Source organism: Podarcis liolepis (genome assembly GCF_965112155.1).
Source record: "Podarcis liolepis genome assembly, chromosome: 5".
Classification (NCBI taxonomy): domain Eukaryota; kingdom Metazoa; phylum Chordata; class Lepidosauria; order Squamata; family Lacertidae; genus Podarcis; species Podarcis liolepis.
In genome coordinates, this window is record NC_139556.1 from 47,187,092 (window position 1) to 47,207,433 (window position 20,342).

Sequence of the window (20,342 nt, forward strand, 5' to 3'; positions counted from 1 at the left end):
GTATTTTTTTTAAAAAATGCAGGATTAATTATTAATAGGACTGGGAATCACGGTCTTTAGAATCTTCACATTTTGAGGGGAAAATCAATTAATTATTACTATAAATCTCTGTGATTATGCTGCAGTCGTATTGCTGGGAAATTGGCCATTAACTACCAGGAAATCGCCCATCTCCTATCAGTCAGTATTCAGCGGCACCAGTAAGCCCCTGTTCCTTTTATAAATTAACTATCAACGTGATGCATAATTGATAACCATCTATAATAATAACAATAATCTCCGTGAAATTGTGATCCTGCTAGGCAGTAGATTTGTTACAGTCTTCTCCCCCACCCTCCCAAACCCCACAATAGTATCCTATTGCATTTGTTAACTATTAATAGCCAACAGTTTCTGGCAAACTGAAGCTGAACTTCCTTCTGGGATGCTGTGTTAGACAAACAGATAGGATCATAGCTGTAAGGAGGCAGCATTACCCAGACCTGCAAAACGTTGTGATAATACTCATCCCTTAATGGCATTTGTATAAACCTGTTGGATTACTCTTTAAAAGCAATATTACAAAACAAACCTACAATGACCCCAGTTCAGCTCTAGTCATGACAGACAGTAGCCCTGAATATGGAGACAAGCACCATCTGGATGATGCATTTAACCAGTGGACCCAAGATGATCATTGTCATGCAAATGTAGATCGAGTTACCCGCCAGTCTCCACATTGGCTATGATGCACAGAAACTTGCTAGTATATTTGGATCTCTTGAGCAGTAATGGGGAGAACATATGTGAAGTCGCTTACACAGCAGCAGATATTTTGCTGCCTGAGGCGAAGGGCAGGATGGTGCCCTCTCCCAAGGCACACACAGAAGCCAAGTGGAATGGTAGTTGACTGTTGCTCCAATCCTGGTGAAAGGACAGTGTCTTCTACTGCAGTTGAGGGAAGCAGGCTAGCATAGGGGAACAGGGCAGGCCACAGGGCACTCCCAGCTCTGGCCACTCCCCCCACCTCAGCACCTGCTACCTGAGGCAGTTCTTGTTGTCCCTCACCGTAGGGCCAGCCCTGCATGGCAACCCCTCCCCTCACACCTCCTTCCACTCATTGAGAGCCTCTCTTTCCACACTGCATTCATCGGAAATACGACTTTCCAATATAATTTAGGTTTCAACCGCACCTTGTCTATATAGTGCAACTTTCCAAATGGCTTCTATTACCTTTTGCTTTCCCATGCATGTTCATAGACATGGGCAAATACTACACGTTGTTTGAAAATATTTCTAATATTATATCTAGAACACCAGACAGTATCTACCTGTCCGCTGTCTTATTTTACATCCACTCCAGGGGTTGGCACTGCCTATTGGCTTCCTCCTCCTTCGTCTCAATGTTGCCCCTTGTAGAACTCAGCAAGGATGGAGACAAAGCTAGAATTAGTTGACTACGCCTGCCATCAGCTGTGGCTTGGTCTGTCATTGGCTGTGGCTCCACCTATTGGCCTCTTCTGCTCTACTAGTGGGCACCAGCTACCACTGGACAACTGAATCAAAATGTTGCATTGAATCCTCACCCTCTAACTGGAGAGTTTTTGTTAAGGGTGGAAGCCAGGATACTGTACGTTCAAAAGGTCAAATCTCTCTTCCCTTCCACTAGATCATTTTGGGGGTATTTCAGCCCCCAAATAACATTTTTAAAAGCATACATTGGATTTCATCTAAGCATCCTGATACCTCCCTCTTACTTATCAGTCCCCACCCCTTCTTTTTGCTTCAGCACTGAACTACTTGAATTTTATATTAGCAGGAATGATTTTAATGGAGCGTAAGTTATGTGGAAGTTTGACGTCCTGTAGAAACTGCACATTCATAAATTGACTCCCTGTTATGTGTGCATAGTATTTTATAGGCACCTATGTTGTCATTCACATTTGATTAGACTTGCTTTTAAGGACCCTGCAGCTATCTTTGCTCTTTGAGTAATTATGCTGAGGTTCATGACTCTTGCAAAAGAATCCACTTTACTATTAATTTACTTCTGAATAGTGCTGATCTTAGGGAGGCTTAAGGGAAGGTTGCCAGGCTGTTAACAGGTGCTAGTGATAAGTTCCATTTTAGCATTATGGGAAAGAAGCTGCAGATACATATATGAAACTTCAAACCTCTTCTAGAACCCAAGCTTCAAATGTATGCCCTCTCACAAACATTACTTAGGCACCAATCAGTGGAACCTCAAAGGACACCCAAGTGAGCAAGTACTATATTGAGATTGTCAAACACAACATATTCTGGGTCACATTTCCCCCACCACCAGCACCTTGTCATCCAGAAAGGAATCACATGTAGGGTTGTTTTACTTGGTAAAATTTTAATGCATTTGGTATACAGTTGCCTGAAATCTGATGTTGGTACAAGGTCTTTTTTCTCCTTTTCACTTTTTCCAAGTTCATTTAAGTATGGTGTGAGCCAGGGCTTTTTTTCAGCCAGAACTCACTTCTGGCACCTCTCAGGGGGGTGCCATTGCCATTATAAGAGAACAAGGGAGGCATTCTTGGTGAGTTCCGGCACCTCTTTTTTCTAACATCCTCTGCTTTTTCCTCCTTGCTGTTTCACATGCTACAGCACAGATTAGACCATCTTGTAGGTCGGGATTGGCTAGCCTGTGGCCCTCCAGATGTACTACACCTCCCATCATCCATGACCTTTGGCAGTGTTGGCTGAGGCTGATGGGAGTAGGAATCCAGCAACATCTGGAGGACCACAGGTTAGCCATTTCTGTTATAGATTGGTCTCACACATACAAGTTATTTGCTGGTATTATAAAACTAGGCACCAATAAATAGACTTATATAAATTATAGCTAAATTATCAAGATTAGCATCAACACAGTAGAATGTAAGGGCAAGGTGTGAATTACGTGTGTGTGTAATGGAATTCAATTAAAATTCCAGATTTTGTCAATAGTATTAATAAATTAAACTTGTATGGTAGATATTATTTACATAAACTGGCCAAATCTCTGTAAACGTATTTAATGATTTCTGTTAGTCTTTGATGCAGTCTCCTTAAAATGAAGCCTTCTTTTCAACTGATCGGCACTGCACTAGCGAGTTCCAATGGTGGACTCCTTAGTGCATGCGGATCCCAGCTGTCAGCCAGTTTTAAGTTCCCCAGTTTACTTTTGTAGCCCTTTCCTTACCTGTCCCACACCTGATATGACATCAGGATGTGGGCAGGTGGCCATGGATTGGGGGAAATAGCCTCATGGACCAAACTCGGACCTGGGCTGGGCTTAATTAGGCCTGTGGACTGGAGGTTCTCCACGCCTGCTCTAGAATCTTTTATTGCATTTACTTGGGCTGTGGGTTTGCAGGAAGCATCATGAAGGAATGTACTGGGGGAAAGGATGTTTTGAAATGCAAGAGGACATGAGCTGGAAGCTGTGGCAAAGAACAAGCTGAGCTGGGATGTTCCACCTCAGACTACCAAAAGTGATGTAGACTCTGGTTTCTAAGCCTTAATCGGAAACAGGCAACACATTTCACATTTATTCTCGGCAACTTGGGGCTTGGACTTAAAAACAACAACTGAAAAGCTCTGGTTGAGACAGCAGGGTCATTGCTCCAGGGTATGATCAAAGACCCTTGACTTCATATCTCTGTATGCAAAGCTAGCTTACTATATACAGTTGAAATACCGTACAACAAAATCTAGATGACGGTGCAGTCCCAGTGCATATAGATAAGGGCTTCCTTCTAAAAAAAACCTCAATGGTTGTGCTGACAAGGGCATTGCATTACACATATGTTAATATATCTAGTGTAAGCATTCTTACGTCTAGTTCAACCAACATCAAGCTCAAATGACCAAGAGTGCATGATAGTAAAAATCCATAAAGGCAGACATACAGAGACTAGTATATAGCTTCAGCAGCAACAAGGCAAAGTCTGAGATGAAAAGCAGATACAGTCTCCAGAAGGAGTAGATGCTATAGCCATCCTGTGTCTGCAACGCTTCTTTACAGTTCCATTTAAACGTTTGCTGTTCCATATCTGCATCAGGAGTTTGCGTAATGAGGGCTCCATAGTGAACAAAATGCCTTAATGGCAGCAGTTGTGTGTGTCTTTTCGTGGGGATGTTCCTCCTGTCCCTGCATTAGTCTGCTCCCGCAAGGCTATGTCTATTCCATGTAACATGTTAGTACACCACTGTTATGCTTTAAGCATTGAAGCTGGCAGTTGCTAGTGTCGTGGTGCCAGCTTGCTCTCTTGTCTTCAAAGCATGACTGTGGTGCAGCGCCACTGGCTATGATATGCTGCTTCCACAGCACTCATTTGGGCACTTTAGGGGAAAGTGTATGAACTTCTAACTGCTGTGTTGCAGTTAGAAATAAAAATCTAGCCCTAAAACAAAAATGTGTGCAAACATTTCTATTTTTTCCCATCACTTGCACAGTGAACCTGCGGCACCCAGATTTTAGCTCATTGTCTTAGGAGCGAAATGCACCAAAACTGTTTTCATTCTTATGATATGAGAAGCATTTCTAGACAGTTTCAATACAGATGTTGTTTTACAAAGGGCCAACGATGTACAACTCTCTTCTTGTTGCAGGATTCAAAGTGACGTTATGCACTCGGACTACTGTGAATTTCCATAAGTTCTTGGGGGATTGCTTTATCCTTTGATTCCAAAAGTTGTAAAACACAGTAGCGCAATGGCACTTGTGGACAAACACAAAGTCAAACGGCAGCGATTGGACAGAATTTGTGAAGGTAAGCCTTGATGTAACCTATACATCTACTGAACAGTTCCTAAGACTTTTAGGAAACTTGCCGATCTCGCATTTCATTTTATGGAAAGCTAGTTCAGTGCTAATGCCCTCTTAGAAATACAACACTAAGCAGAGAGCTGCACCCTGGCAATGTATTTGTACCTTGTAGTTGTAGACAATTCACATTATATGTATATATATTTTCATGCTGGTTAATATGCAAAACCTTGCCTTTATTTGGTAATGTTCAGGTGCTGGAATAATCCCACATCTATTCCTAATGTAAAAAAAAATTAAGACATCCTTTGAAAATCCCAAACCCACATAACTTGGTTTGAAAAATGTAAAGACTCTTTGCATTACAGTATTACGTTCCTCTCCCATTCTTCCAGTTTACATTTGGCTGTTTTTCAGTAATGGTAGAAGTCAACATTTTATTTGTTTATTTCAACATCACACTTGGCGGTTTAGAGATAAAAATACAAATCACAACAAAATAAATCAATCCTAACAATAAACAAAATAAGCAGAGAGTTAGGAAACACATAATAAAAACTACCTCGGCAACAGTGGAATGCCAGCCTTGAACATTTGTTGCAGTAACTTCTATGAAGGCAAAGAAATATTGTTGCTGCCAAAAATAGATCTCCGTATCAGGTTTCCTTCTATTATTCCATAATATCAGCTTCAGCTTGCCTCCATGGTTTTGAAAAGCATTTCCCTGTCTTTGCCAGTACCAGCCAGTGATGAGGAAATGCACATTTTGTAATGAATTCCTAGGCAATGTTTAGGTGTGTGGTGTCGTGTGGGGAGGTTACTTCCCATGGTGTTGTCTTTTTAGTGGCAGTCCTGCCCTTCTCTGCAATATGTGGTAGTTCCCCAAAGCTCAAGTAAAGCGTGTGAGGTGGTTGTAGATGTACAGTCGTACCTTGAAAGTCAAACGGAATCCGTTCCGGAAGTCCGTTCAACTTCCAAAATGTTCGGAAACCAAAGCACAGCTTCTGATTGGCTGCAGGAAACTCCTGCAGCCAATCAGAAGCCGCAGAAACCCCTCTGGACATTTGACTTCCAAAAATAGTTTGCAAACCGGAACAGTCACTTCCGCGTTTGCGGCGTTCGGGAGCCAAAACATTCAGGAACTAAGCTGTTTCAGAACCAAGGTACAACTGTAATTAGTTAGCTATTTGCTCACCATCATCATTGGTTTATCTCCATACTGCTTTTTTGGCCCTTCAAAGCTGTGAACAGTGTCTTACGTAAGATAATACAATCAAATTATAGTAAATACAACTACAAAAAAGCACCATGCAGTAAATCATTAAAAATATAAAATAGCAGCAACCCAGGCACACCATGAATTAACACTTGTATACCTTCATGGGGTTCATGTGTGCTCTCCCCACTAACACAGCTGCCATCCACAAACAATGGGACACACAATAGACTTTTCACTGGAAACAGCTACAGGCAGTACTCCCCCCCAGGGGTTACTCAGGGTACACACCTCTTTTGTGGGGGGAAGGGGGTTATAAAGTGTGGCACTTATTGTAACAACCTCATGGTGAGTATCCTCACCTATTTTTCTAGGGGGGAAGCACTGATTACAGCTGTGGCAAAGTTACTACAGTTGCTGTCCGGGACAGGGCTAGCTGGCTCAACCTTTGGCTCCCCAACAGGCTGTAGTTTCCCAGGTGCAGGCACAGTAAAGAAGGACTGGAGTTAGTATTCAGCTTCTAGCTGGCAGTGGTCCTGTTTCCGCTACCTGCCACCTCTCAATCCACAGCAGCTTCCAAATAAATAGGTTTCTTCTTGGAAACAGCTATTTCAAAACTGCAGTTCTCCAGGTGTGGGGCTGTCTAGCCTAAACTTCTGGCTTCTCAGCAGGCTGCACAGTTTCACATGACTCTTATTAGAATAGGAAGAATACACATCCTTTTTCTAAAAAAGGAAACATGGCAAAGTGTTCATATTTCAGCTCTGTAAGGATTTTTGGTGGTTTGAATAATCAGAGTTGATTTTCTGCTGGCAGTGAATTCACCTGGGCTATAAGGGTGCATGTAAACTTATGGCCACATGTATTGTGTTGATACTGTAGTGTTTTTCAGAGATGATTTTTCTTTCTATAAAAGAGCCATAATTTTTGACAGAGAACTTCAGCCAAGTGCCCTGCAGTTATACTTCCAAGTTCCAGTTGGAAAATTCAGCATACCTTTTTCAGTAGATAGAAGCTTTTGTGCCTCAGGTTGCATGCAAAACCATTAGAGAGCGCATTAACATCCAAGGATAGTCTACCATGGATTGCCGTATTGCTCAGCATTTTTCAAGTAATGTTAAATAAAGAAAACAGGCACTCCAGGAAATTAGACTAGGATTTTGTAGTGACACTTTCCTTGCTCAACAGCTTTGACAGAATATGGTGATGACCAAGCATAATGAGAACTTGTGTGTACATGAGTTTGAGATCAATCAGAATGCGAAAGTGATTGCAACTAGACAGGCTTTTTGTGAGGTATTGTTGTTGGCAAAATTAGTCGGGGGAAAAAGTCTGAAATGAATTATATAAACATAGATAAATTTAATGCTCCTTCAGGTCCCGTCTCCCAAAGTCTATGTCTACATGTTTTTTGAAGTAGGGATCTGTTACAGCTTAGATTTTGGGGATTTGTTTCATTGCGGTTGGACAACTGCAGTCCACAAAGCACTGCTCCTGTTCCGTTCTTCGTTGTCTTAATGGGTTTGTGCAGGATAATTGTTTGGTGTGAAACAAAACACTGTTGGTAGTTAATCTATCTCTGCTGCTGGTCTAGACAGTGTATCTTTTATTTACTTATGAGGCAAATAAAAGTAGTGCCAGGATCGACAGTGTCAGACTTTCTAATGGGTTCACTGATACGTCTCCATGATGAGAGTTGCTGGTCATCTTATAAATGTTTTACAGGCAGTGGGCAGGGGGAGAAAAAGAACAGAGGGACATTCAATGAGCCAGAGCTTAAATCATGTCTTCTAAGTGATTACCTACATCTAAGGGTGCAGCCTGTGTAGAAAAATTGCCTCAGCCATAAGGAATTCTAGAGAAAACGAACCTAGGCATGGATTGTAAAATTTGAATGTTTAGAGACTGAGGCAGAAGTTTATTTTTAAAAAACAAAACCTTGTTCTCTTAGAAATATGCAAATATAATTATAATTTACAAAGAGTACCGTGGGACAAGCTTTTGTAGGCAAGAGTCTGTTTTATTGGATAGAAAGCTAAATTCTTTTTTTAAAAAAGAAAAAACTGGAGCCATTCAAGATATTTTGCTGTCCGAGGCAAAGGACAAGATGACCTTCCACAATAAAAAGTTGAACAGACAAGCAGTTGAATTTTACTTCAACAGTGGCATTGTGACAGCATCCTTTGACATACCTGAAGGCAGCAGGTGAGTTTAGGTGGTGCAGGGCAGGCTGTTTTGCACTGCCCAGCATTTGGCTTCTCACACTGTCAGTGGTAGGCCTGACCCTGAGATGTGAGGTATTTGCTAGCATTTAAGGTACCATAGGATTCTTCAGCCTTTCTTTTGCTACAACAGTTGTTTTTGTTTAATGTTTTGTGCTCTTATTCCGCTCCACGCTCACATACCTTCACCCATTACTTCTAAGTTTGCCTTGAATTATTTAGCCATCAGTCGAGAGTAGGCTGATGCTAGTGACCGTTGTCCACATACAAGCCTCCTGTGAAACACATTATTGATACTGATATCTCTTGGAAAGCCATGTTCTCTATCATACAGAAGTGAATTTTAAACTCAAAGCAGAAAGCTCATAGTTGTGGCAGCAAAAAAAAGGGGGGGTCTTCGTTTCATCATGTAATAACAGAAAAATGTTAAAGCCATTCCACCTGTCAGCTTAATTAACCCAATCAAAATTGGGTTTATCTTCTCCAGAGCAGAGCAAAAGTATGCTTCCTTTGTAATCCTGAAAAAAATGCTGACAACTGCCAGAATTGTATTGCAGAAGGGAGAGAGCTGTGCTCCTACCCATCAGAATGCCATAAACACGCAGGTGTAGTACTCTATCTCATCTCTAAAGCAGACTTTGAACCTGACTTAAAAGGGTTCTATCAGGCGGCTTTAGATTTTTCAAAAGCCACCCTTCCAGTTTGATGTTTGCTATCAGATGTGGTTGCTAAGTGTACAAGAAACTTAGGAGGATCAGAGGACAAACCAACCCACAAAGCATTAGATACAATTGAAGTTTAGATTATTTTCCTCTGAACAATGGATTTTACAAGTCTTCCTTTTCCATCTGTTTTTTTCTGGCCAATATTTCTCTCTCTCTAATCTGTAAAGGTGCAGTTTACATAAACCCAGAAATCCATTTGTCGTTTGCCAAGTACGTTTGCAATTTTAATTACACTGAAGGGATTTGCTGCTGTCACACACCGCACAACATGCTTTTGCAACTGCTATTAAAACATGGGAAAAACAGATTATGACTAAATGCAATTAAGAAGTACTTTAAAAATAATACTGAAAAATAATTTTTCATGGATAAGGATCATGGGTTTTCAATTCATTTCAAATTTTTCTGTGACTGTTTTGGTTGATTGTGGATAATGATTATTGTATAATGTTAAAAAGATCCAGCTTTTTACCTGGTGCGATATACTTAGATATTTTAAACCATTATAAGGAATAACGGTGGCTGATGAGACTTTTCCCTGCTTTAAATCTTCTTTGAGGTCGTTATAATCAGTAGAATGGATTAAAAGAAATACTTGTTAGTCCAAAGGTAATATGCAGTGCAGCATAAAATGTACCATTTTTTTTATATATGGTTATCACATCTTATTCCAAAGGGGGGGACGGGAATGACCATTTGCTAAAGATTATTGCTTTCATTGCTATAAGAATTAGCCCAAAAAGATTAGCCTGTTACACACAGAAATTGAGAACATCAAAGGGTTAAGGTTCAATGCATTAATGCTTTAAAAAAGTAAGACAAGAATACCTGGGCAAACATAAGTTTGGCATTTTTGTTTAGTGACAATTACAACTGAGTGAGCTCCTGTTGCTCGGTCCCAGCTCCTGCCAACCTAGCAGTTCGAAAGCACAAAGTGCAAGTAGATAAATAGGTACTGCTCCAGCGGAAAGGTAAACGGTGTTTCCATGCGCTGCTCTGGCTCACCAGAAGCGGCTTAGTCATGTTGGCCACATGACCCGGAAGCTGTACGCCAGCTCCCTCGGCCAATAAAGCGAGATGAGCGCCGCAACCCCAGAGTCGTCCATGACTGGACCTAATTGTCAGGGGTCCCTTTACCTTTACCTTACCCTATTCTTAGTTCTTGCTTTGTGATAAGTTGTTGTTATGGATGGGAGGGTATGGATGGGAGAGTGCTGGGACAGTTCTCAAGATGGGGATCATAGCATAGCCATGCATCAGCCTACCATTAGTAATTATATTGAGACTACAGAATGATAAACACATAGGAAATCAGGTGGATTCCTTTAATGCTGGCATTTCAAATTCCAGAAACAAACATTAGAGATTTAAATGAGTTTGCCCCAAAGTATAGAAGGAAAAGACTATGATGATATGCTAAATTGCTGTGAATGAGTCCAGTTGGTCAGCATCATACAGGAGTCATAAGAATAACAATTTGTATTAAGCTGCAGGTACAGGTTTTGAGTCTTGCTGGTATGACTTCTGTATCTTTATTATTCCCTAGCCCGGTTTTAATCACTCTGTTTTGAGAAGTGTAGCGTTCAAAATGTCAGGATGCGAAATGTTGCAGCATGCTGGCCGCCCTATGAATTACGTACGTTAATACAACTACAGACCATGTGCACTGCATGTGCTCCATGAGAACTTTTTAGCAGAAGTCTTAGACCACGTCTTCTTCCACATGGCCCAGAATAGCGATTCATACAGGTGTAGTGGTCAATGGCACTGTATCATGGGAAAGGGGGGGGGGAGAGTTCACTTCCTGTCTTGTGCACTCTGGTGCTGGTGGTGATTTGGGGCATCAGCCACTGCTACTGTTTGTGCCTGCACCAACAGCATAAGACTCCAAGCCATCCTCTGATCCCCTGTAATCCTTGTTCTCTCTCTCTTGGCTTCTGAAGAGAAAAGAGCCTGGCTTGGCTGGGAAGCAGAACTGTAGAAGGCAGCAGACTGCCTGCAATCCCTGTTAGCAAATAAATGGTAGTTTGCACTGGTAGTGTTTATACCTCTTTGAATTCATTTAAAATCCAGGATAGATTAATCTTTGTAAGTGGCTAACCTTTGGCCCACCAGACATTTATGGGTTCCAACTTCCACCGACCCTAATCATCACTGTCAATGATGATGGAAATTGTTGTCCAACAGCTTCAGGGTGGGTGGGTGGATAAGCTAGCCACCCTTGCCTGGCAGGATTTTAGCCCACTCTTACAGATGGCCAGGCTAGTTAGTAGCAGTATATATGTAGTTAGAATGAACGCTCCCCACAGGTTTAAGTGAAATTCCCTTAACCCGCAAAGGAGATGCTACATAGGCTTCAAAGGAGGCAGATGTGCAGTCATTTCTATGTAATTCTCCAAACTGTGTACCTGTTGCTCCCTTTTCTTACAGCATCTGAAGTTTGAGTGCAGGGAAATCTATATGAGGAAATTTAGAGTAAGAGATAGACGTGACACAAGCTGTGTAGATAAACATCTTGTACATTACATTTAGTGAAGCGTAAAACAGGTGAATGAAGCCCTGACAACTCGCCGAGCTTTACCTCTTTTGTAACAAAGGCAGCAATAAAGAGAGAACATAATTTTGCTTGCGTTTGTTTTTCTCAACACCCAATTCCAAAATGTTTGTTGTGTCTTGCTTTTTTAAAAAGTAGACTTGGTTTTCATGTTACATGCTGAAAAGTATAGACAGATCCTGGGAAACATTTAAATATCTACATAGGAAGCTGCAATGTTCTCTAGACAGAATACTTGTTAACATGCTGCATTATGCCAAGTCAGACATTGGTCGGTCTACTTCAGCGCTGTCAAAGCTGACTGGCAGCAGATCTTAAGGCTTTCAGACTGGAGTCTTTTCCGAGCCCTGTCTAGTGAAGCTGTGGGTGAGGTTGGATCCTTTTGCATGCACTCATACCATTGAGCCACAGCCCCTCTCCAAGATGCTCTAATTCTGTGGGTGTCTAACCCCCAAAGTGGAAAATTAGGTATCTCTGGTTGGGTTCAGAATTAATTAAATGTGAAACACAGGGCGGAGTTGGGTTTTTCTTCGCAGTCATGTTGTAGCTCCCAAGCCACTTTATATTCAAGAATAAATCTCTGCAATCACTAGAAGCCTCTAGCTCATCTGTTAAACAAAAAAGAAAGTTTGTGTTCTGAAGCTGTGTGCATTTGACTAGCTTTGCTTCAGCATTGGCCCTGATCTTCCTTTAGTAGTTCAATAATATACAGATATAATGAGGGAGGAGGTGGCCCTGGTACAAGAGGAAGTATCTTGTTTCCTTTTAGACATAAGGGAGTTCACACTGTTAAAAGAAATTTAGTTGGTTTTGTTAAATAACAAAAGGTTCTTGAAATTGCATCGCCCTCCCCCTGGCTGCCTTTAAGGTTCTAGGACAATACATATGGAAAAGAGTGGAATAAGCACTCATTCTTGAATTCATTTTCTAAAAAAGGTTTAACAACTGTTCCAAAAATTCTCCAGGAATTTGTGTGTGTTTGTAACTCACTACAGACACTACCCAATAGCAGCGTGCGAAAATCATAACCGCTGTGTATACCTGTGTATTGCAGCAGTGTTCGTTATCCTTCTTGGAAACAAGTTTTGGCTAAGATTAAAAGTGCCATTGAAAATGACAAAACCTGTTAAACCAGGACTGTGGTAGGGCACAACAACTGTTATTTTATCCCAGGGAAAGGGATATTTACAGTTGTGCTGTCAGGTTTTTCAAAAAATAAACCCACTCTTGTCTATACACAGAGGCATGCTCTATGACAGATGTGAAGTGGAGACCACAAAAATGTGAAAGGAGGGAGATCATTTGGATTTAAAATCATATGTGGACTAATTTGCCTTTAAGGCTTGTTCTTTTAGAAGCATGTGCTCTCGTTACCTTGGGGACATGTTTTCCAGTACCCCAAAGATAAGGAGATATTCCCAAGAAGAACTCTCATGCTGGCGCTGCTCCCCATACCAGCACAAACTCTTGGAAAACTGGGCTAATGGTCCTGTTGGTTCCAGCGCCTCTGACTGCTGCCCAGTTGTCATTGACCCATGACAGGCCCTTCTTGGTGACAGTTCCCCATTGGTGGGGTGACAGTTCCCCACTGCCTGGCGAAGTGGGTGGTCTGTCTCCCTCAATACTGACTTTCAGGAGGAATATGTTAATAACATTTATCTTTACCCAGACATTTGATGGCTAAAAGATACTGGCATTTGCAATCTTAAAACGAGCAGTTGTGAAATACATTTAAAAGCCATCACATACCCTCACAGTTGCTAATTTTTAAATTGTTTTAAATTGTGTTTGGGGGAAAAGTTTGGTAAAGAAATCAATCAATCAAACAATCAAACAAACACATACATACATACATACATACATACATACATACATACATACTTTTAGAGGCTGCGGTGTTGGATTTCTGGGTGGAGGTGCCAGGGGTCATCTTACTTTGGCAGCAAGGGAAGAGAGGACAGCTTTTTTTGCAGTGGTGTGCAAGAGCCCACCTATAAAACTGGAAGGAAATTGATGGCATCTTGGTCCCAATATGGTGACATATAGAGTTATTATAGGTTTTCTCCCCCACAGTGAATGAAGGATAAAACTACCTTTTATTCATTAGACTCTATTGAAACCTAAATTTTCTGTTCTAGGCATATTTTCTTTTTCAATTCTTTGAACATCCGACAACATTGCAAAGATAAATAATGAAACCCTTGGGTACTATAATAATAATAATAATAATAATAATAATAATAATTTATTATTTATACCCCGCCCATCTGGCTGGGTTTCCCCAGCCACTCTGGGCGGCTTCCAAAAGAATATTAAAATACTGTGATACATCAAACATTAAAAGCTTCCCTAAACAGGGCTGCCTTCAGATGTCTTCTAAAAGTCTGGTAGTTGTGTGGTCTTTTAAAAATCCCTGGGATAGCTCAGCCGCTAGAACATGAAACTCCTAATCTCAGGATTGTGGGTTTGAGTCCCACGTTAGGCAAAAAGATTCCTGCGTTGCAGAGAGTTGGACCAGATGACCCTTGGGGTTCCTTCCAGCACTATAATTCTGTGATTCTAATCATGCTGCCCCCCTAAAGAAACACCTCTTCCCCATGCTTAAACACACACACACACCCCAGCTGGCCTTCAGTGACTGGTTAGGATTGCTACATAAGAGGTTAGGATTGCTATATAAGAAACTTATTATTTTGTTTTTTTTAAATTTGAAAACAGCATCCCAGTGTGTTTCGTCACAAACATGTGCAAATGTCATTCTAGTAACTGAGTAGCACTACCCAAGAGAAGCATTTAGACTAAAGCTATTAAGCTTTTCAGTAAAAGCATATAATGAAAAATTATTCTGATTTATACAGACAGGTCAAAGATCAATATTCTGACAATTATTAATAAACCAAACTTCTCATGCCTGATTTGTACTGTGTGTTAGATAAATCCAGGCTTTTATCGCAGGATTGTTTCCAAATTCTTTTAACACTCAAAATGAGTTTTTAACTGAATATCTAGTAATTTTGGGGTAGACCGTTTTAGATTCTGGAGAAAATGATTTTCAAAGATAGCTCAGAATAATTTTTCATGGATAACTGAGAGACATGAAATCTGTTGAAGACTATATGCTCCTTTTTGGAGGCCGAACACATTTATTATTGGGTAGCCACACTGCTTAATTCATATATAGGTTGCACAATTTGTATTTTGAATAGTATTGGGTTGAATGTAATGAGGCTTGCTCTCAAATAACTAGGTTTATGATTGCAGCTTTAGCCAGTAGAACATTGATTCTGCTACTCTTACAAAAGACTCAAAAGGTATTAAAAAGCAACCTCATATCAACATTAACAACGCAAAATCTAGTAGCATTAACAGAGTCTGATAGGGAAAGACAAAGGATGCTACGGAAGTAAAACAAATTTAAGGAAATAAGTCTTCATTCCATTAAAAGTAAAAACAGAAAACTACTTCTAAAAATGACTTGAAAAAAACGTTTCATTTTCTTAGGTATTTTCCTTCACTGACTAGATAGGTGACAGGCTAGTTACTGTGCCCACATGCCTAGGCTAAAACTCATAAACCTCATTCAAAGAACTAGACTTTCTGACAGCTGCCTGTCATGTATTCTCTAATTCTTATTAAGGCAAGAAAACCTCTTCCAATATATTTGACTTTCAATCAGTTGCATGTCATAAATATTCTAATAATACTAATGCAAGAATAATCTAGTAGAGGGCAGTTTTTAAATGTGTTGCATTTGTATGTGAAATTCTTAAGTGTGTGATGAAGAGGATTTGTACTATTTACTGCAGGGGGTGGGGGGGGGATTACTACGACATCCTGTCTGTATTTGGGTCAGAAATATAGCCCAGAGGTATTTGAATGATAGATGCATTAGACTGCATTAGTGACTTAGCTATCATAATAGCACAATACGCCATCATGTGATGGCTTGAGCTTCAAACATTTTATTGTGGATTAGCCCTAGAAATGCACAAGATGACCTAACAACCACCAAAAGAAGGTGACTGTTGTGCTATTTTTTCTTCTTCAAGATCTCAGCCTAACACTTGCATGCATATCTGTACTTTTTATGGAGAAAGGAAACAATATTATCATTCAGTATGTTCTGTAGTTTTAATGTGCACAACATAGCATAGCAAATGTGTTGGTGAATCTTTTTTTGAAATGTTCTAGCAACCAGGATTCAAGATAGCCAGGGCTACTTGCATTCAGTTGACTATTTTGGTGTTTATAAAGTGTTTGTTGTAATTTTCTTAAATATTAACAAAATGTAAAAATGTTTAGTAGGTTTGCAAAGACCAAATATGGTACATCTGTCTTATTCCTTCCACCTCTTAGTGTCCACATTAACATTGAAGTGATAAAAATATAATAATTGTGTCTGCTGTGCATAAAGTATGTGTGTTGTGTGCGTTTAAATAGTGTACCGGTGAACAATATGTAATGTCCATTCTCTTCTTTCAGCTTTGTAATACTAAGACTTGAGAGCCTTTCATCCTCCCTTTTCTGTGACCTCTTCTCAGGTCTTAAAATTATAAATTCCAGATTACACCTTAGCAATTTTCTTTCCTGGGATGATGAAAGGATTTGAGAATTATGGTAATAATATGAAGAATCGTTTTGGAGAATAATTAGTGGAGCTAATTTCAAAGTGGCCTCTCATCTTCCCTGTCCCTTCCCCTGATCCCCCAGTAATTTTTCAAAAAATGTGCAGTGTTCATCACGTGTTGCCCCGATACGTGGATTGTTTCTACTCATGATCTTATATATTTGTATATCTTGCTTCAGCCTTGTTTGGGGCCAGCATGCCTGCTCCTATTTAATTTGTCTTTAGCTCTGTATAGTGGATTAGCATTTCATCAGAATGGATTAAGATTGAATTGACATTGAAGCTCCCTTGCCACTCTCCCCACCCCCTTTATTTTCCTACCATGGGAGAGGGAAGGTAAAATCTTAAAGGAATCCTGTGTTATGCATAGAAAACAAATAAATATAAATCGCATGTAGTAGCTATCATCAGAGGAATAATATATACGGAGGTGTCTGGGTCAGCCAGTGCAGTAGGTTTCATCAGGCTCAAATGGTGTCACATGGAACAAAAGCTTTAGGGGCTTTATTTAGCCCTTAATCCCCACACACTGTTTGACTAGTTGTCCATGTGAGCAAGCCATCCCAAGCAGGAAGGGATAAACCATCTGGATTAAGTGCAGCATCCCTTTTCTGTTTCTGAATTGTACAGGCAAGACCTTTCCATTCTGCAGTTTTTGGAGCCAGGCTGGGTTACTGTTGGGTCTTTCTGTGTTTTGTCTACTTATGTTTCGAAGAATTAATAATTCAGGCAACACTTTGAAATCGTAAACCACCTGTTGGGCTGTTTCTTGAAGCCGCAGAAGGATTCAAATACAGTGCATTTTGTTTGTTTGTTTTTGCTTTTTTTATGCGTGTAACTGAAGCTTTAACAAGAGAGCTTGCTTGCCATTATTTAAGCTGAACATTGCTGTGTACCAATGCCAATTCCAAGCAAACACATTGGCCGCTCTCAGAGCTGGGATGCTGCAGGATGGTATGAAGGCAATTGGGAGAATGAAAGTTCGTTCGACTACCAGAGACCTCCAGGGAGAAGGAATTCTTTAACCTACGGTGGTGAGGGAGTTTGGTATGAGCAGCCAACCCAAAGACCACACGATATCATCTTGCAGGGAGGTGCGGAACTGAAGCAGGAGCCATATCCATACCAGGAGCCAGTTTTTCACCAAGGTCCTTTGCGGAAAGGTTCCGTCCCTGAGTTTGCTTACTACGACAGACAGCCTACGATGTCTGCACGAAGTTCCTTGCCACCTCAGGATTACTACAGTGACCCTTCGCTAGCTGCCAGATCACCTAAAGATCCACGCTACTATAGAGACCACATGATTAACAGACCATTACCGAATTATGGCAGATTGGCTTGGGATCAGATGCAAGTCCGGTCACCTGCCCCACATGAAGCCAGCCGCATGTATAGAGATCCAATGACTAAGATGGTCCCTGAGGCACAGAGGATTCGAAACAGAGATCCTTCTCATGCAAGATATGGTGTTGAACCTCCGATGCCCAGGTACGGGGCAGAACCTCCAGCATTTCTGAACCGGCCAGCTTATAATGACACAGTGGACAGATCTATAGATGCTGCAGCCAGTAGGCAAGTTACCCCAACATGTTTGGTAGTTGATCCAAACTCAACAGCAGCTCCTGATGGAAGCATAAACCGTGGTTATGGACCAGTCCGGGAGACGGTCGGTGCAAAAGCTCCTTATGACAGCTGCGAAACAGCCACAACTCCTTCACAAACTCAGGTGCCTCCACCTTTCCCAGGACAAGACATTAAAAGGAATGTGGATCCAGAGTTCTTGGCACTTCTGCGTTCTGAAGGAGTATCCGAAAGCACGCTCAATGCCTTGTTGCAGCAGGGATTTGATTCTCCAAGCATGCTGGCCATGATGGAGGAGAATGACATAAAATCAGTTGCTCCGAATCTAGGGCAGGCGAGAGTGCTTTCTAGAATTGCCCATATTTACAAAGCAGAGATGCAGATGCAGAGGCAGGAAAGGAAAAGCACCATCATCCGTCCCAGACACAGGTCTAACAGCTTTAGTCACCGAAGCGAATTGCTCCAGAATGAGTATGCGATGCACCCAGCCACCAGCCCAATGGCAGATGGCACAGTGATGCACCCACCTGCAGCTGCTTCTATGCAGCCCGTGTCCCCAAGAGTAGCAGAAATAACTCGCCGTCCATCTAGTGCTCCGACACAACACCTTCTAGAAACTGCAACTTACCCTGCATCTGGCTTGCCCCATCAAGGTGTTCCTTTTCTTCTCAACTCTGGATACAATGCTTCTGGCCCGTGCAATATGCACACCCGACAAGCAACTGGCTATACTGCTCCAGCTGGAATAGCTATGAATGCACTGCAAACAAATCCACACCCAAGTCCCAAAACAGCATATTCGACCACATACACAGTACCCATGGAGCTGATGAAGCGGGACAGGAATCCTCCTTTGTCCCCAATGCACAGTCCTCACAACAGCCCCCAACTCATTCGAAAACAAGGAACCCAAATGGAACCCAACCTGGTGCCAGCAGGACCAAGTTTTCCAATGCAGCACTCTCCATATCAGAAAACCACAAGGCGCACAGGGCCACCAGTCATTGTCTCCACCATGGCATCGCCTGAACCAAGTAATTACTTTAAAGTATATTACTTTATATGGTTTCTTTTAGAATTGTATTCATGTTTAATTACTGGGAGGGGGAATCAGCATACCAATAGCCTTAGAAATAAACTGTTATATATATATATATATATATATATATATATATATATATATATATATATATTATTACCTGCACCAACCCGAAGAGTCATTAATCTACCTGGTATATAATAAACAATTCCAGCATGAGGATGCACAGTGTGACTTAATTTAGCTTTTTAAATTTTTTTCTTAGTTCACAGCAGATAAAAATGGCAAGTGTGCCAAACCATCATTTCACAGTGGCTCTTGCAGCTTCTGTTATTTGCAAGACATAAGATTAGACACCAAACACTTTCTAGGGTAATTAGGCTGAAAGGTTTCATTTTTAGACTGATTTCCCCCAGTTGTTATCAGCACAAGTGTGCTTTTCAGAGGAAACAGTTAGTGTTTCTTTGATGAAATTTATCAAGTAACTTATCAAGTAACTAATGATGTGATCCTGGAACTCCCCAGCTTGGACAGTAATCGTTATTCCTTTTGGATTGATTTTTCTTTTTTTCCTTTCTTTTTCAATAAGATTTTTCAAATAAAACACTATGCTGTTGATTTCTTATTGGAATTACTTATGGCTATAGAAGCAGTTAACAAAATAAGTCTGCATTTAATGCTAAAGTCAATCATTAACCACTAGGTAAATAAATACTTTGTGGTGGGGGTTATTGGTTTTGTTTGTTACCATGTTATTATTTTTGTTTTTTTTATACTGCAAACCGTCATCCTTGGATGAAGGGCAATATAGAAACTAATTAATTAAAAGGTGGGAATGCTTCTCCTAAAATTCCTTTCCTGCGTACAGGTTTTACAAGCTGTATACAGAATGCATAAACTGATAAGTTTCTAACATTGATGAAGCTAAGCACATATATATAGTCCATGGAATTAAATTTGTAATGAAAGAAAATAACTGGCAGATCCTTAGCATGGGTTACATTCAATTAAATCCCAGGAAAACATTTGCCATCAGTGAAATTGTAGAAATTGCCTCAGATTAATAAATTGTATAATTTGACTTGTGCCTAATGCTGTGTGCAGCTACTGGGATTAAATCCCTTTAAATTAAGGGGAATTTTCTTCTAAGTAAACGTTTTTAGGATTGATCTGCATGTTTATTGAAAGTGAGTGACTTAACAAAGGACACAATCCAACCATGGTGAAGCATATTTTAAATCCAATTGATTTCAATAGGAGAATTAAGCATATACTTCTGTTATGATAAAATAGATTTAAAAGTACTTACATTTGGCTTGTGCCCCAAAGTGTACTATCTATGAGCGTGAGGTGGAACTGATAAAAGTTACAATGTTCCACTTTTGATCTTACGCTTTTTAAAGCACAGATTGCTCTTAGTTTAGATTTCACGATGTGTGAAATAAATACATATGTAGAAATACCTTGAATATATGAGAATGCCATATCTACAGATATATTAGAAACAGAGTATACTGCTTTTAAAAATAAATGCTTTTGAAAGAATTTGAAGCTAGGGTTGTGAAAATGCTTCATTTGCTTAAAATGATGTTTTTAACAGTGTTCGAAAGAAGAGCCCT

At 40.5% G+C, this 20,342-nt stretch overlaps 1 protein-coding gene and 1 long non-coding RNA gene across 7 annotated transcripts in view; both read left to right on the plus strand.

Moving 5' to 3' along the window:
• The window catches only part of CTBP2 (C-terminal binding protein 2), a 205,315-nt gene that overhangs the window by 117,529 nt on the left and 67,444 nt on the right, over nt 1–20,342 (plus strand). For 4 of the 6 annotated variants that reach the window (XM_083506116.1, XM_083506114.1, XM_083506115.1 and 1 more), the window contains one exon: nt 4,603–4,763. The exons of 1 other annotated variant lie outside the window; for it this stretch is intronic. In XM_083506116.1, coding sequence (XP_083362242.1) covers nt 4,706–4,763 — 58 coding nt within the window. In that variant the 5' untranslated portion in view covers nt 4,603–4,705. Of the gene's footprint in view, nt 1–4,602; nt 4,764–8,547; nt 11,945–13,399; nt 13,682–13,867; nt 18,719–20,342 lie in introns of those variants that run through there. One more of the 6 variants, XM_083506113.1, reaches the window with a different exon arrangement.
• LOC310708210 overlaps nt 1–20,342 on the plus strand; it is a 173,670-nt gene that overhangs the window by 85,884 nt on the left and 67,444 nt on the right. The gene's annotated exons all lie outside the window — the stretch shown is intronic.